Here is a 15,639-nt window from a genome sequence, read left to right on the forward strand (position 1 = left end):
GGTCTTTTCAATTTTTTGATGATAATATTATATATCAAGCAATCAAAAATTACTTTTTTGTGATCTTTAGATGATGAGGGTTGTTTGGGGTGGAAATCAATACATAAAAGAAGTGCCTCAATATGAATAGGTATGTGTTTTTTTCTGACACCAAATGTGTGGCATCTTTTCCAACAACAAACGTATTCTTCCGAAACCAATCAGTTCTTTAACTTCTCTGAAACCAACTGAGTATCCAACAATTCAATTTAATTATTTATTTTAGCAATTACAAATGTTCAGGGTCTATTTAATGTAACACAGCCTACCCAAATCTCTGAAAGTTGGGATCAATGCCAACTCTGGCACTAGCCAGAGCTGGCATTGACCCCACAGGCTAAGATGTCAGTCCCACAAGACTGCCCTACTGTAGATAACAGCCATGAATGGGGTGACCAGGCCACCCACATTTCTGTGGAGAAGACTGCAACTTTGGGGGTTCACAGGACTTCCCTCAGGTTGGGTAATTCCTTAGAATGATTCACAGAACTCAGAAAGTATTCTACTTATGATTAGTTTTATTATAAAGAACACAACTGAGGGATGACTGGCTTTGTTGAGTGAGCGTGTGGAGGCGTTCTGGTGGCTGGTTGTGATTGGCAATTTGCAGCATCCTCATATCCATTCACAGGTCAAAATGAAAATCTTCATGACGACCTTGATCAGCAAGACAATCACCCTGGAGGTGGAGCCCAGGGACACCATGAAAAATGTGAAGGCCAAGATCCAGGATAAAGAAGGCATCCCCAGCCTCCTGAGTAGCTGGGATTACAGGCGTGCACCACCACAGCTGGCTAATTTTTGTATTTTGTTTTTGGTAGAGATGGGGTTTCACCATGTTGGCTAGGCTGGCCTCAAACTCCTGACTTCAAGTGATCCACATTAATTCTTCACTCGTGCATTCGCAGTGCCCAATGATGGCACTACTCTGCACTATAGCCATTTGCCCCAACTTAAGTTTGGAAATTACCAGTTTCAGTAAACAGTTAAACCTGCTCAAAATGTTAATAAAGGTTTTGTTGCATGGAAAAAAATAAAACCTCAGGAAGAACCAAATATAGGGCAAGGTGGGGAAGGAGGGACAGAGCTTTCATGACCTCTCCAGGTGAGCCTCAATCCTACCTCCCAACACATAAATGCATTCACCAATTCAGAAGCTCCCTGAACCCTGTCGTTCAGGGGTTTTTGTCAAGGTTTCATTATGTTGGCAAGATTGATTAAATCACTTGCCACTGGCAATTGACCTCAATCTTCTGCCCTTCTCTTCTCCCCAGACGTCAAGGTTTGGGGTTGAAAATTCTAATCTTCCAGTCACGTGGTTGGTACTTATAAAACACCCATCATTTTGGAATTTCCAAGAGTTTAGGGACTTTGTGCCAGGAACTGGGGACAAAGATCAACTATGTATTTTTTAAAGTATACCACAGTAGGGCTGATCACGTGTGTATTAGTCTGTTCTCGCATTGCTATAAAGGACTACCTGAGACTGGGTAATTTATGAAGAAAAGAGGTCTAATTGACTCACAGTTCCACAGGCTCTAAAGGAGGCACAGCCAAGAAGCCTCAGGAAACTTACAATCATGGAAGATGGCAAAAGGAAAGCAAGTACATTTTACCATGGTGAAGCAGGAGAGAAAGAGTGAAGAGGGAAGTGCTACACACTTTTGAAAAACCAAATCTCATGAGAACTCACTCATTATCAAGAGAACACCAAGGGGGATGTCCTCCCCCATGATCCAATCACCTTCCTCCAAGCATCTCCTCCAGCGCGGGGGATTACAATTCAATATGAGATTTGGGCAGGGACACAAATCCAAACCACATGATTCCTCCCCTGGCCCCTCCCAAATCTCATGTCCTTCTCACATTGCAAAATAAAATTATCCCTTCTCAACAGTCAACAGAACCCCCATCTTAACTCATTTCAGCATTAACACAAAAGTCCATAATCAAAAGTCTCATGAGACAAGGTAAGATCCTTCAGCCTATGAACCTGTAAAATCAAAAACAAGTTAGTCGTTTTCAAGATACAATGGGGGTACACACATTGGGTAAATGCACCCATTCCACATGGGAGAAATTGGTGAAAACAAGGGACTATGACCCCGTGCAAGTCTGAAACCCAGCAGGAAAGTCATTCAATCTCAAACCTATAATTTCCTTTGACTCTATATCTCACATCCAGGCCACACTGATACAAGGGGTAGGCTCCTAAGGCCTTGGACATCTCCACCCCTGTGGCTCTGCAGAGTACAACACCCTCAGCTGCTTTCATAGGCTGATGTTGGGTGCCTGTAGTTTCTCCATGTGCACGGTGCAAACTGTCAGTGGATCTACCATTCTGGGGTCTGGAGGATGGTGGCCTTCTTCTCACAGCTCCACTAGGCAGTGCTCCAGTGGGAAATCTTTGTGGGGGCTCCAACCCCATATTCCCCTCTGCACTGCCCTAGCAGAGGTTCTACATAATGGCTTTGCCCCCTGAAGCAGACTTCTGCCTGGACATCCAGATTTTCCATACATCCTCTGAGATCTAGGTGGAGGCACCCAAGGCTCAACTTTTGCACTCTGTATACCCGCAGGCTTAATATCACATGGAAGCTGCCAAGGCTTGGGGCTTGTACCCCATGAAGCAACGCCCTGAACAGTACCTTGGCCCATTTTAGCCACAGCTGGAACTGTGCAGTGGCAATGCAGGATGCCATGTCCCAAGGCTGTAAAGAGCAGTGGGGCCCTGGACTTGGCCCACAGAACCATTCTTCCCTCTTGGGCCTCTAGGCCTGTGATGGGAGGGGCTGCCGCAAAGGTCTCTGAAATGCCTTCAAGGCATTTTCCCTATTATCTCAGCTATCAACATTTGGCTCCTCTTTACTTACACAAATTTCTGCAGCCAACTTGAAATCCTCTGCAGAAAATGGGTTTTTATTTTCTACCACGTGGTCAGGCTGCAAAATTTCCAAACTTTTATGCTCTGCTTCCCTTTTAAATATAAGTTCCCATTTCAGATCATCTTTTTGCTCACACATATGGCCATATGCTGTTAGAAGCAGCCAGGTCACATGTTGAATGCTTTGCTGCTTAGAAATTTCTTCCGCCAGATGCCTTAAATCACCTCTCTCAAGTTCAAAGTTCCACGGATTCCTAGAATAGGGGCACAATGCCACCAGTCTCTTTGGTAAAGCATAGCAAGAGTGACCTTTACTCCATTTCCTAATAAGTTCCTCATCTCCGTCTGAGACCACTTCAGCCTGGACTTCACTGTCCATATCACAATCAGCATTTTGGTCACAACAATTTAACAAGTCTCTAGCATGTTCCAAACTTTCCCTCATCTTCCTGTCTTCTTTTAAGCTCTCCAAACTGTTCCAACCTCTGCCCATTACCCAGTTCCAAAGCTGCTTCCACATTTTCAGGTATCTTTATAGCAATGCCCCTCTCCCAGTACCAATTTTCTGTATTAGTCTGTTCTCGCATTGCTATAAAGAACTACCTGAGACTAGGTAATTTATGAAGAAAAGAGGTTTGATTAACTCATAGTTCCATAGGCTATACAGGAAGCATGGCCAGGGAGGCCTCTGGGAATTTACAATCATGGCAGAAGGTGAAGGGGAAGCAGGCACATCTTCACATGATGGAGCAGGAGACAGGGTGTGAAGGGGGAAGTGCCACACACTTTTAAACAACCAGATTTCATGAGCACTCACTCACCATCACAAGAACAGCAAGAGGGGAGTCAACCACCATGAGTCAATCACCTCCCACCAGGCCCCTCCTCCAACCCTGGGGATTACAATTCCACATGAGACCTGAGTGGGGACACAAATTCAAACCAGATTAATGTGAAAGGGAAAAACAACAAAATATCCTGGCTTCTTTCTAACCTAATGTCAATACCAGAGCACCCATAGTCAGTGAAGATTGCCTCCCCCATTTCCCAAAGTGCCAGGTGAGGTGAGAGCAGAAAAAGAGATAACTGGATCTACAGAGTGTACTCCAGTTGAAACGCATCAGGAAGCAGATGCTCTGAACTCAGACGTCTGAGGTCCTGGAGCCCCGCACAAATGGTCCTTGTCCTTCTCACCAGGCCTGGGCATTGATGCTGAGCTGGAGGCTTCCAGGGTCTCTTCGCCCTCACAGGAATCAGAGTCTTCACTGCTGATCACTGCTCAAAGGAACAAAATCCCTTAGGGTCTCAGTGTGGGACCCAGGAGCCAACACAGCAGGAAACACACAATTAGGGACACCAGGAAAGACCCGGGAGCTTGTGTGACTTGCAGGTAGGAATGTCCCTACCCAGCACAGTTTCAGTGCTCCTGCGGAATGCTGAGACGCAGGGTCCTGGTGCTCCAGTCACTGAAACTAGACCCTGAGGCTGGGGACAAATGGCCACAGTGGCCAGCTTTGAGTGTCTTGCTCTCCATTTCCTTACCCCCTCTCTCTCCTTCCCCTTCCCATTGTCTCTGTCCATTTCTCCACTCCTGCTTCTTTCTTGCAGCTTCTCCCTCTTTGTTTCTCAATCTGTTTGTCCTCACTCTGGCATTTTCTGTTTCTGCCTCTTTTACTTCCTTGCACCTCTATCACTCTCCCCTGGCTTTCTTGCTCTACATACCTACCCTCCACGTCTCCTCTGAGCCACTTCTCCCACTCCCAGGTCTCTCTGTACTTTTCCATTTCCCCACTGACTTTCCTCTGTCATGCAGAAGCTCCCTGAACTAAGCACCAGAATCCACGTCTCCCAGCATTCATCCGAGCTCCCTGGGCCACCATGTGGGACTCTGACCACACACCCAGCCTGTCACCTCTGCTGTGACTCACACAGTGTCACCACATCAACCTTACTGATTATTATACCCTCCACCAGCCTTACAGATTATTTCAGGGGCTTGGTTACACGCCTTCCTTGCCATCTGGATGTCTTCCAGGAACACAAAACTAGGTTGCACCCAATTTTGGGATCTAGATAGCTTTGCCCCTAGAACAAATAGTGATCTTTGAAGAATTTCCATCTTTTTCCCTCAAAAAAGCCTTACGGTACCCCTCTTCCTCTCTCTCTCCCCAGTTGACTTCAGAGGATCACTCTAGCACTAAATTTCACCTTCTTCCATACTGCCTCACTGCAGATATATTTCTTACTTTCTGTTTTTCTCTCTGTGTTTATCTTTTTACCTTGAACTCTATTTTGTTTTTCTCTTTTCCCTTTACCTGTCATTCTTATTTACTAACTGATAAATGTCTTGGCTGAATTTTGTGTTCTTCACTTAATTAACTTAATCATTAATAAAGACCTTAAGGGCCAGGCACGGTGGCTCACGCCTGTAATCCCAGCACTTTGGGAGGCCGAGGCAGGCGGATCATGAAGTCAGGAGATCGAGACCATCCTGGCTAACAGGGTGAAACCCCGTCTCTAGTAAAAATACAACAAATTAGCCAGGCATGGTGGTGGGCACCTGCAGTCCCAGCTACTTGGGAGGCTGAGGCAGGAGAATGGCATGAACCTGGGAGGCGGAGCTTGCAGTGAGCCGAGATCGCGCCACTGCACTCCAGCCTGGGCGACAGGGTGAGACTCCCTCTCAAAAAAATAAAAATAAATAAAAATAAATAAATAAATAAATAAAGACCTTAAGTTCTTAACTTAATTCTTATACTTATTTCCACAAAAGTAGCTTATTACATGTACATGTACATATAAATATAATTCTTAGGCTAGGTGCGGTAGTGCACACCTGTTATCCCAGCACTTTGGGAGGCCAAGGCAGGCAGATCACCCACGGTAGGGAGTTTGAGACCAGCCTGGCCAACGTGGCAAAACTCCATCTCTACTAAAAATACAAAAACTTACCAGGTGTGGGGGTGCATGCCTGTAATCTCAGCTACTCAGGAGGCTGAGGCAGTAGAATTGCTTGAGCCCAGGAGGCAGAGGTTGCAGTAAGCTGAGATCGCACCACTGCCTTCGCCCTCCAGCCTGGATGACAGAGCAAGACTCCGTCTCAAAAACAAATAAATATAAATAAATAAATAAATACATACAATTCTTAGAACTATTTTTGTGATGCTTTCCATACAAATACATCAGTGATGTCATAGTTTGCCAAAATATGTGTCTAGTTTTTAGGGCACAAAAATACGAATACTTTCATTTCCTGACAATGTGAAGTATGCTCTTTATTATGTGCCAGACACTGTCATGCTAGGTTCGAAGGACACAGTGAGAACAAGCAGCTGTGGTCCAGAGAGAGCACTTGCTAAGCACACGATCACAACAAGGCAGGAGTTTTATCTCACAGCAAGCAAGAAGTGCTCTGGAACAGACAGGCCAGTCCAGGAAACAGGAAGAGGCTTATGGGAAGAAATATCACGTGAGCAGGAGGTAGCCAGATTAGGGAGGAGATGAGAAGGATAGAGGCCAAGAAAACAGACCCTGATAGAAGACAGAGCACGGGCAAAGTAATTTGAATAACTATAAGAAGCCAACGTGACTTCTTGGAGTGAGAGAATAGAGGCTGGAGAAATAGGAAGGGTCCTCATTGCCCAGCTTTGAAAGTCTAGTAAAGAGATCAACTTCAACGCAGGTGTCATGCCAGTCATTGAAGGTTAGGTAGGAAGACAGCACAAACACACCCGAACTTTGGTATGATGTGGCAGCTGAAGTTCATGAGAGAGTTATCAGAGATCTCATTAGCATCACAGCATTAGGGATAGAGAAAAATGATCAGGTGGCAAATGTTACCAGGTACAGTGCATGGGGCTGGATGGCTGATAGGGCATGGGGGTTGAGGGAGGGAAGAACTCAGGAGGATTCCTTTCTGGTTTTTTTTGTTGTTATTGTTGTTTTTGAGACAGAGTTTAGCTCTTATTGCCCAGGCTGGAGTTCAATGGCTCTATCTCGCCTTACCGCAACCTCTGCCTCCCATGTTCAAGCAATTCTCCTGCCTCAGCCGCCCAAGTAGCTGGGATTACAGGCATGCACCACCACGCCCAGCTAGTTTTTGTATTTTTAGTAGAGACAGTGTTTCTCCATGTTGGTCAGGCTGGTCTCGAACTCACAACCTCAGGTGATCCGCCCACCTCGGCCTCCCAAAGTGCTGGGATTACAGGCGTGAGCCACTGTACCTGGCAAGATTCCTGAATTTCTTGCTTGAGAAAACTTGACAGTAATGGCCACTTTACCAAAAAGGGAGTTCTGGAAGAGGAGGAGGAAGGGGAAAAGGAGGAGGATGTGGTTTCATGGAAGAATGTGTCTCCTCTCTCACTGCCTCACTGATCTCCACCAATTTCTTATTTGCTCTTTACATTCACTCTCTTCCTGGCTTCTTCGTGCCTCTCCCCCACTTTCTCTGTTCCTGGTATTTACATTGACCTCATGTTTCTCTCTCCATATGATTTTTCTCACTGTCCCTCATTTGAGTTTTCAGTTTATCTCTCCTCTGCCATGTCTCTCACTTCCTCCCCTCTGTCTCTGTGTTTCCGGGGCTTCCCTTGATCCTCTGTCTGCCTCGACCCCTCCAAGCATTTTCTTCCTATGTCTTGTTCTTGTCTCAAAAAGTCATGTCCCTTCATTCCTTTTTTGGCTTTAACTCTACCCCCAGGGCCTTTTCCCTCACCCTCCCCATTCTGAAGGTTGTCTCCAATGACCTTTCTTCCTTGCAAATCTGATGGTCACACACCTTGTTTGCCTGATCTTGTGGCAACTTCCAGCAAGCAGGACAAAATTATTTCCTTGTCAATCCTCCACCAACCTAGGAAAGCTTAGACATCATGTCCACTTAGGTAAAACTGGGCTCACTCCTAAAACTTGCTATTCTGTGGCCCAATCGTCCACCTCTTCCATATTCACGCTCCTCAGCTTCTCCACCCAGGATGCCATGCTCCAGGGAGGCGTTCAGCTCTCCTTTCTCTCCTGCCTGGAAGACTTAGGGCGCATACTCTAGGGGTCCTGCCAGTGAGTGCCTCTCACAGTGTTGCAGCCTAGGCACATCACATGCCTCATCCTGCTTGCTTCCCTCACAAATTTGAAAGCGGCTGGAGGTTGGGCTCCTGTCAGAGAGGGAGGTGGGAAGAAAAGCCCTTCCTCCCTCCACACCCTGAGCTAATCAGGTAATTGGTCACTTAAAAGGCAGGATTCAATTGCAGTACCTTGTCTACCATGTGGCCGTCCACTGGGCATCTCTTCTGACCCTCTCTCCTTTTTTATTTGGAGATCCTTGAGTTCCCTGGTTTCTGAAGAGAGAATATAAAATGAGAGACCAGATCCAGTGGCCGGGAAAAGGACTGAGATATGACCACACTGAGCACTGCAGTTGGGAGCGGAAGTGAACTGCTCCTAGGGAGGTGATGCCCCTCTCCGAGGACCCCTGCTGTCCAGCCAAGTCCTGCTCTACCTCTTCCCATCTTGTCAGACCTTGTTCTCTCTCTCCTACTCAGCCTCCCACCAGGATCCAGTCCCCAGGCTTCTGCCCTAGGAAGGCATCTCTGCATCGTGGACTTAGCCAGCTTCTCTCTTGTCTCCCGGTGCATCTGACTCTCTCCTCTCCAGCAATGCTGCAGGAGGACGCATTCCTCATTCTCCGTTTTCCTTTCCCAACTCTCTTCTTCTACATCTCTTCCAAGCTACATATCAGGCCCCAGTCCCGTTCTCTCTGTCTCTCCGTGTCTTTTTCTGCATTCCTCACTTCAACTAGAAGACATACCTTTCCGTTACGTCAATGTCTACCTGCAGTGGACACTGGTCTATCCTTCTACTGTCATTCAGGACTCCTTGGGGTCTCCCTGTAGATACTGATCATTTGACACAGCACTGCCTTCCCCCTTCTGTGTGTGCTACAGACATCTACCACTAGTCACCCATGCAAACACCTGGCCGTCATCAGCCTTACCTACTTGGGCGCTTGTGTTTGCTTGCTGTGTTCCAAGAGCATCACCTGGGCCAAGGATAGAATGTTCTGGCTTTATATATGTTGACTTCACATCCCGGACAGGCTCAGAGGTTTCTGTTCTGGTTCCAGAATGGATGACCCCTAGATGACATTATGATTTCATAAATATGGCACTGTGATGTCATAAATCAAAACCTAAAGTTTTTATTTAAATGCATTAATAAATTAATCAAATATCCTTTTTATCATGTATCCCAATTATCAGTGACATCAGAATGACCTTCCACAGCTCTGAGAGTTCTCTAATATTTCTTCTATGTCATTCATATCAGAAAAAGTGATCATGAAATGCTGAACAAAGAAATAAAATTTGTTATGGACATTACGGTCTAAGGATGAGGGATATTAGGAAAAATAGAAAAAAGAAGAAGACCAAGAATCTAGAAACAGAGGCTAGTTATAGCACAAAAGTACTAAAGGGTTTTTGAAAAGGCCCATCTGGTATCTGAAAGGTAGCTCCTAGCTGCATGCCCCAGGGATGATGGATGAGGGTTTGTATGGGAGGCACAGTGGTGCCGTGGTCCTATGTGAAAGACCCAACAGGGAAGATAGCCTGTCCCACAGAAGGAACATGCCCATCATTTCCCTCCAGCCACCACAGCACGGGCCATCACTGGATGTAAGCTCAAAGTACCAAGGCAGCAGCCAGATTCAAGCAGATGCAGGCAGAAAAACAGTGAAGCAGACACATGGGTAAAATGAGCAGGCTCAGCACCAGCAGGAACCAGCAGCGAGTGTGCTTAAGGGGTGTAGGAGGAAGAAGTCCTCCCAGGCAACCTGGAGGATAAGGACTTGTTATTGAAATCCTGAACTTGGAGACAATGTAGATGCAAACACTAAAAATTCGGGACAATCATAAACAGAGGCAACCCTCTCTTCCCTTACCCCCAGCACATTCCAGAATGGGGCAAGAACAGCAGAGGATCACAGCACAATCAAGAGGAACAGACCAACAGGAGATGAGGAATCTGAGCATGACCAGGTCGGGCTTTGAAAAGGGTCTTCACAGCCAGGTGCAGTGGCTCACACCTGTAATCCCAGCACTTTGGGAGGCTGAGGCAGGAGGATCACTTGAGCCCAGGAGTTCAGACCAGCCTGGGCAATATAGTGAGACCCTATCTCTACAAACAATTAAAAATTAGCTGGGCGTGGTGGTACATGCCTATGGTGTCAGCTACTGGGAGACTGAGATGAGAGGATCGCTTCAGGCCAGGAATTCAAGGCTGCAGTGAGTTATGACTGTGCTGCTGCACTCCAGCCTGGGCAACAGAGGGAGGCTCTGCCTTTAAAAAATAGAGAGAGAGAGAGTTTCACCATCTGGAGCTGGCCGCCTGATCCTTTTTTTTTTTTTTTTTTTTTTTTGAGACAGAATCTCACTCTGTCGCCCAGGGTGGAGTGAAGTGGCGCAATCTCAGCTCACTGCAACATCCACCTCCTGGGTTCAAGCAATTCTCATGCCTCAGCCTCCCAAGTAGCTGGGACTTCAGGCATGTGCCACCATGTCTGGCTAATTTTTTTTTTTTTTTTTTTTTTTTTTTTTTTTTTTTTTTTTTTTGTAGAGATGGGTTTTCGCCATGTCAGCCAGGCTAGTCTCGAACTCCTGGCCTCAAGCGATCTGCCCACCTCAGCCTCCCAAAGTGCTAGGATTATAGGCGTAAGCCACTGTGCCCAGCCCCACCTGATTCTCGAAGTCAGACTCCAGCCCTGAGAGTGGGGGACTGGGTCACTGCACCCTTGGCTGAGAGGGTCTTGGCCAGACAACCCCGCTGAGTATCCTCCATGAGACATTCTGGTAACTGGCGATGGCAGAGTGAACCTGCCTTTGTCCCCACAGCTACCCTGCCCAGGGCCCTTAGCTCATTTCCTGCGAAGTCCTGGTTGCCTCATGCCCACCTCCTTTTACACCACACCCTCCCTCTCCACATCTGTTCATGCTTTCTCATTGGCCTTTCCATGAGGACTCAGAGTTTGGGTCACCTCCCCTCCCTCCAGCTCTTTGTATTCTTTTTTCCCTGGACCTTTTTTTCTGCATGTGTTTCCCCACTTTTGTTTCATGTTTCTGTCTTTTCCATTAGATTCCCTGGGTAACAGGAAGAACGTAACTTCTGTCACAGTAGCAGAAAGACAGAAACAGCCCATCATTAACTGATGAATGAATAAACAAAATGCGGTAGAGACATGATGGAATATTACTCAGCCATCAAAAGGACTTGAGATAATAATTCATGTTACCACGTGGAAAAAACCTGGAAACATCATATTAAGTGAAGGAAGCCCAGACACAGAAGGCCACGTATTGTGTGATTCCATTTACATGAACTGTCCGGAATAGGCAAATTTGTAGAGGCGGAAAGTAGATTACTGATTGCCGGAGATTAGGGGCCGAGGGAAATTAGATGATTGGTTAATGGGCATAGGGTTTCCATTTGGGATGATTAAACCATTTTGAAACTACAGACAGGTGATGGTTGTACAACATTGTGAATATACTAAATGTCACTGAATTCCACACTTTAAAATGGTTAACATCTGAATTTTACCTCCTTCCCTCCCAAAAAATAACAAAGGCTCTGGGTTCATCTTTTCTCACCTGATCTAGGCAACCCCATACATTGTCCCTCTGGGTTTCGGTTTCCTAATCTGCAAAATGGGCACATAAATAATACTACTCTCCAAAGGCATCCATGAACACTAAACCCAGAGCTGCCACAGAGCAGGCATTCAATCACAGTGAGCTGTTCATAACACGGTTATTTTTATTGTTGACCTTCAACGTCTTTCAATTCCCCTCCTTCTTCCTCTCTCTCTCAAAATACCCTCATCCTCTTCTCAGCACATGCATCACTTCCTCTCTGTGTCTTTCTGTGTGACTGCCTTTCTCTTTGAATATTCCTGCTGCTGAACAACATGCCCCCGTTTAAATCGGCCCCTTCTTCTGGCATCACCAAGAGTATCTTCTTTGACGTTGGTGGCCATAGGCACATCCTTCTTAGCCCTTCAGGGCTTCTCACTGAAAGTCTCCTATAAACTAGTCATTCACACTCAGATCCTCACTCTACCCTCCAGGTTATTGGGGAGAAAGTCTGTTTTTGCCACCTCTTGAGAGTGCTCTTGGATTCCAACTGGAGTCAGGTCACTTTGGAATCAACACAAAGTGACCCTCAACCAGCTCTGCCACCATCCCCAGCAGTGTAGTCTTCCCTCAGACCTCAGTTTCCTGTCTCCTCTTCTTCTTAGTAGACCAGAAAACAAAGTTTTCATCCAGACATTATTACCTTGTTTACAGCTTGGCTGAAAGCTGGGCATTTTTGGTGTCTTTTTTCCGTCCCTTTTCTGGGAAAAGGGGAGCGCTGAACAAAGAAAAGAATTAATTAGAGTCTGCAAGCAAGTGACCAGGAACCCCAACTCGTGACCACATGAATACAGCACCCGTGTGTTCTTACAATTCAGTGGGAAACTCCTAGGCCTTCAGTCACTCTGAATCTCAGTGACTTGTGACTTGGTGTTGCTTATTTCTTCCTCTGAGGCAGCCACGAAAGAAAATAACACAACACATAACCACTGAAATCCTATAGGTGATGAGCCTCTCAGGTTTTAAGGATGACGGAGCAGTAGAAAAATTGTAAACCATAATTAATCATCCAACAAGATGATCAGAGAGGAGCGAAAGCGTATCTCATACAAATTCTGTAAGTGGAATGTCTCGTGACCTGTGCAAATCTTCCGGAAGAAACAAAGGGGTTTCCTGAGGAGAAGAGCTAAGATCCTAGAGAGATGCCTGTAGGTAAGAGAAGCCCAACAGCCTTAAATGTGGGGCTAGAAAACAGCAGAGTTTTGGCTAAATTGGGTCTGGAAAGATGAGTGGTTCCCAAAGAGAGGACATGGTGGAGGAACTAGACAGAGTTCCTCAGGGGTGACCCAGACCCAAGGAACAAAGGGAGGACTCTGTGAAGGCTACAAGCAGGGAGCAAATATTGCCACACTGGGAAATGTCCTGAAACGCCTAGACCAAGGACCCCGGAGTCTGCCAACAAAGGGAGGCCAGGGCATAGGTTAGTTATATTCACACCGCCTATCACAGGGCCTGGGACATGTAAGCATTTCTTTATTTTTTTTGTTATTTATTTATTTATTTATTTATTTATTTATTTATTTATTTATTAGACAGAGTCTCACTCTTTGTTGCCCAGGCTGGAGTGCAATGGCGTGATCTCAGCTCACTGCAAACTCCACCTTCCAGGTTCAAGCAATTCTCCTGTCTCAGCCTCCTGAGTAACTGGGATTTATACAGGCATGTGCCACCACGCCTGGCTAATTTTGTATTTTTAGTAGAGATGGGGTTTCTCCATGTTGGTCAGGCTGGTCTCGAACTCCTGACCTCAGGTGATCCACCTGCCTCGGCCTCCCAAAATGCTGGGATTACAGGCGTGAGCCACCGCCGCGGCCACATGTAAGCATTTCATGAATACTTGTTCAATGAATGACTGACCAAATGAAAGAAAGAAAAGCAGACCTAGACCCCAAAAGACAGGAGAAAGAATTGATTACCCTTTTTGAAGCTTTTATGAATCTCAATTAAATCAGGATACTCCTTCAAGTTAACCCTGCTGAACAGGACTGACAGAACTGAACAATCAAACACCTTCTCCAGGTGGCAGAGAACGTGGTACACAACTCTCTGTACAGGAATCAAGTTTATACAAGCTTCTTGAGAATCCTGTTAAAAAAGTCAATGGAAAAAGTAAACAAAATAATAGCTTTAAAGTTAAACAAAGATCGACAATGTAATTGCATAGAATACTTCCATTGTTCTCAGTGTAGGTTACTATTTTTCATGTAATATTCTAGAACTTCTTAAATATTTGATCCACTGTGTTAGAAAAACAAGTCAACCCTTCCTCTTGACTTTTGAGTTTTCATCCTGCCCAGGATGCCTTGGGAATAAATCTTACGGTGATTTTGTTGACTACACAGTAATCACTGCCCCCACACTCCCCACCTTCCCCCTGTGGTATGAGAAGTCCTGAACAGGCTCCGGGAGACAGGGAGATGGTTCTTCCCTTGCCAAGAAGAACACAACAGGAAGAGCAAAATCGCACACTGAAGACATGGCTTCCTTCTCTGTACCTCCAGGGCACTGTTCAAAATACCTGAATTCCAAGGCTCCAGAACTACCCAACAAAATTTAAACACTTTAGACGAGACAACAGCAAGGCAGAAATTTGTTTGATAACAATTATAATGGCACAAAATCTCTGGGGGTTTCATCTGACACACGTAGACATGACAAAGAAATACTGCTTCCATTGTCTTAGTTATCTTAATTTTGTTTTATTCTTGTATGTTGCATAAATCACTACATATTTGCAGAGCATATCAGTTTCACTCCATCCATGTCACCATTACCGTCCACTCCCACCCCAATACTTGCTATAAAAGAACAGGGCAGCCGGGCACAGTGGCTTACACCTGTAATCCCAGCACTTTGGGAGGCCAAGGTGGGTGGATCACTTGAGGTCAGGAGTTCGAGACCAGCCTGATCAATATGGTGAAACCCCGTCTCTACTGAAAATACAAAAATTAGCCAGGCATGGTGGTGGGCGCCTGTAGTCCCAGCTACTTGGGAGGCTGAGACAGGAGAATTGCTTAAACCCAGGAGGTGGAGGCTGCAGAGAGCTGAGATTGTGCCACTGCACTCCAGCCTGGGTGACAGAGCAACACGCCATCTCAAAAAAAAAAGGCGGGGGGGCTTCAGTTAGAAATAGAGTGCCTTGTCCAGGAAAGGTGGCTCACATCTGTAATCTCAACACTTTGGGAGGCTGAGTTAGGAGGTTCACTTGAGGCCAGGAGTTCGAGACCAGCCTGAGTAACACAGCAAGACCCCATCTCTACCAAAAAAAAAAAAATTAGCCAGGTGTGGTGGCATGCACCTGTAATCTCCCAGCTACCCAGCAGGCTGAAGCAAGAGGTTTGCTTGTGCCCAGGAGATCTAGGCTGCAGTGAGCCATAATTTTGCTACTTTACTCCATCCTGGGCCACAGAGTGAGATGCTGTCTCTAAACAAAACAAAACAAAAAGAAAAGAAAACAAAAGAAAAAGAAATAGAAATGTCTTTAATGACATCTGTTTACCCCATTACCTTCTACCTTATACAATAATTAACCAGCAGAAAAGGGCCTTCCCACAAAAGGCATAAAAGGCCTTTCAGGCAGTTAGCAATATACTAAACTTTGAATCCAGGATGCCAAATATAAATGAATGTGGGGGCCAGACCACAGTGGGTGATGGAATAAACTTCACTTACAGCATACATCTTTTCAGTGATAAAAGAATTGTCTCTGAGGCTTTCAAGAAAAGGAAATGGCTTTGTTATTGCATTTGCTATCTCCACCTTATTTTCCTTGAAGTGATTGACAAAGATCTCACAGGAAATCTCCTTCTTCTGGACCGCTGCAAACATCCTAAGGAAAAAAAGTACAATGAGAAAATAAACATCAAGATTTCAAGATGCCTTTCCCAGCCAAAACATTCCAGACCCAGATGACTTCACTTGCAAGTTCTTCAAAACATACATTTAAGATAGAATATAACCAATCTTACACAAACTCTTCCAGTGAATAAAGAAAAAAGGAACACACTCTAACTCACTAGAGAAGGATAGCATAATTCT

The 15,639-nt window shown here is 45.6% G+C and overlaps 1 protein-coding gene across 8 annotated transcripts in view; it reads right to left on the reverse strand.

Moving 5' to 3' along the window:
- Nucleotides 1–545: 545 nt before the first annotated feature.
- LOC105473950 (nuclear body protein SP140-like protein) overlaps nucleotides 546–15,639 on the reverse strand; it is a 40,833-nt gene continuing 25,739 nt past the window's right edge. The window contains exons 2-10 of one of the 8 annotated variants that reach the window (XR_011610109.1): nucleotides 15,274–15,430; nucleotides 13,518–13,686; nucleotides 12,245–12,319; nucleotides 8,910–9,050; nucleotides 8,170–8,253; nucleotides 7,147–7,216; nucleotides 5,876–5,998; nucleotides 4,118–4,198; nucleotides 546–718 (exon numbers count right to left, since the gene is read on the reverse strand). Coding sequence is in view for 4 of the 8 variants with exons in the window: in XM_071073517.1 (XP_070929618.1) it covers nucleotides 4,044–4,198; nucleotides 8,170–8,253; nucleotides 8,910–9,050; nucleotides 12,245–12,319; nucleotides 13,518–13,686; nucleotides 15,274–15,429 (780 nt within the window). In the remaining 4 variants the exon portion in view is untranslated. Of the gene's footprint in view, nucleotides 719–740; nucleotides 4,199–5,875; nucleotides 5,999–7,146; nucleotides 7,217–8,169; nucleotides 8,254–8,909; nucleotides 9,051–12,244; nucleotides 12,320–13,517; nucleotides 13,687–15,273; nucleotides 15,431–15,639 lie in introns of those variants that run through there. The other 7 variants (XR_011610110.1, XR_011610111.1, XR_011610108.1 and 4 more) reach the window with 7 other exon arrangements.

The sequence above is a fragment of the Macaca nemestrina genome, chromosome 11 (assembly GCF_043159975.1).
Source record: "Macaca nemestrina isolate mMacNem1 chromosome 11, mMacNem.hap1, whole genome shotgun sequence".
NCBI lineage: Eukaryota > Metazoa > Chordata > Mammalia > Primates > Cercopithecidae > Macaca > Macaca nemestrina.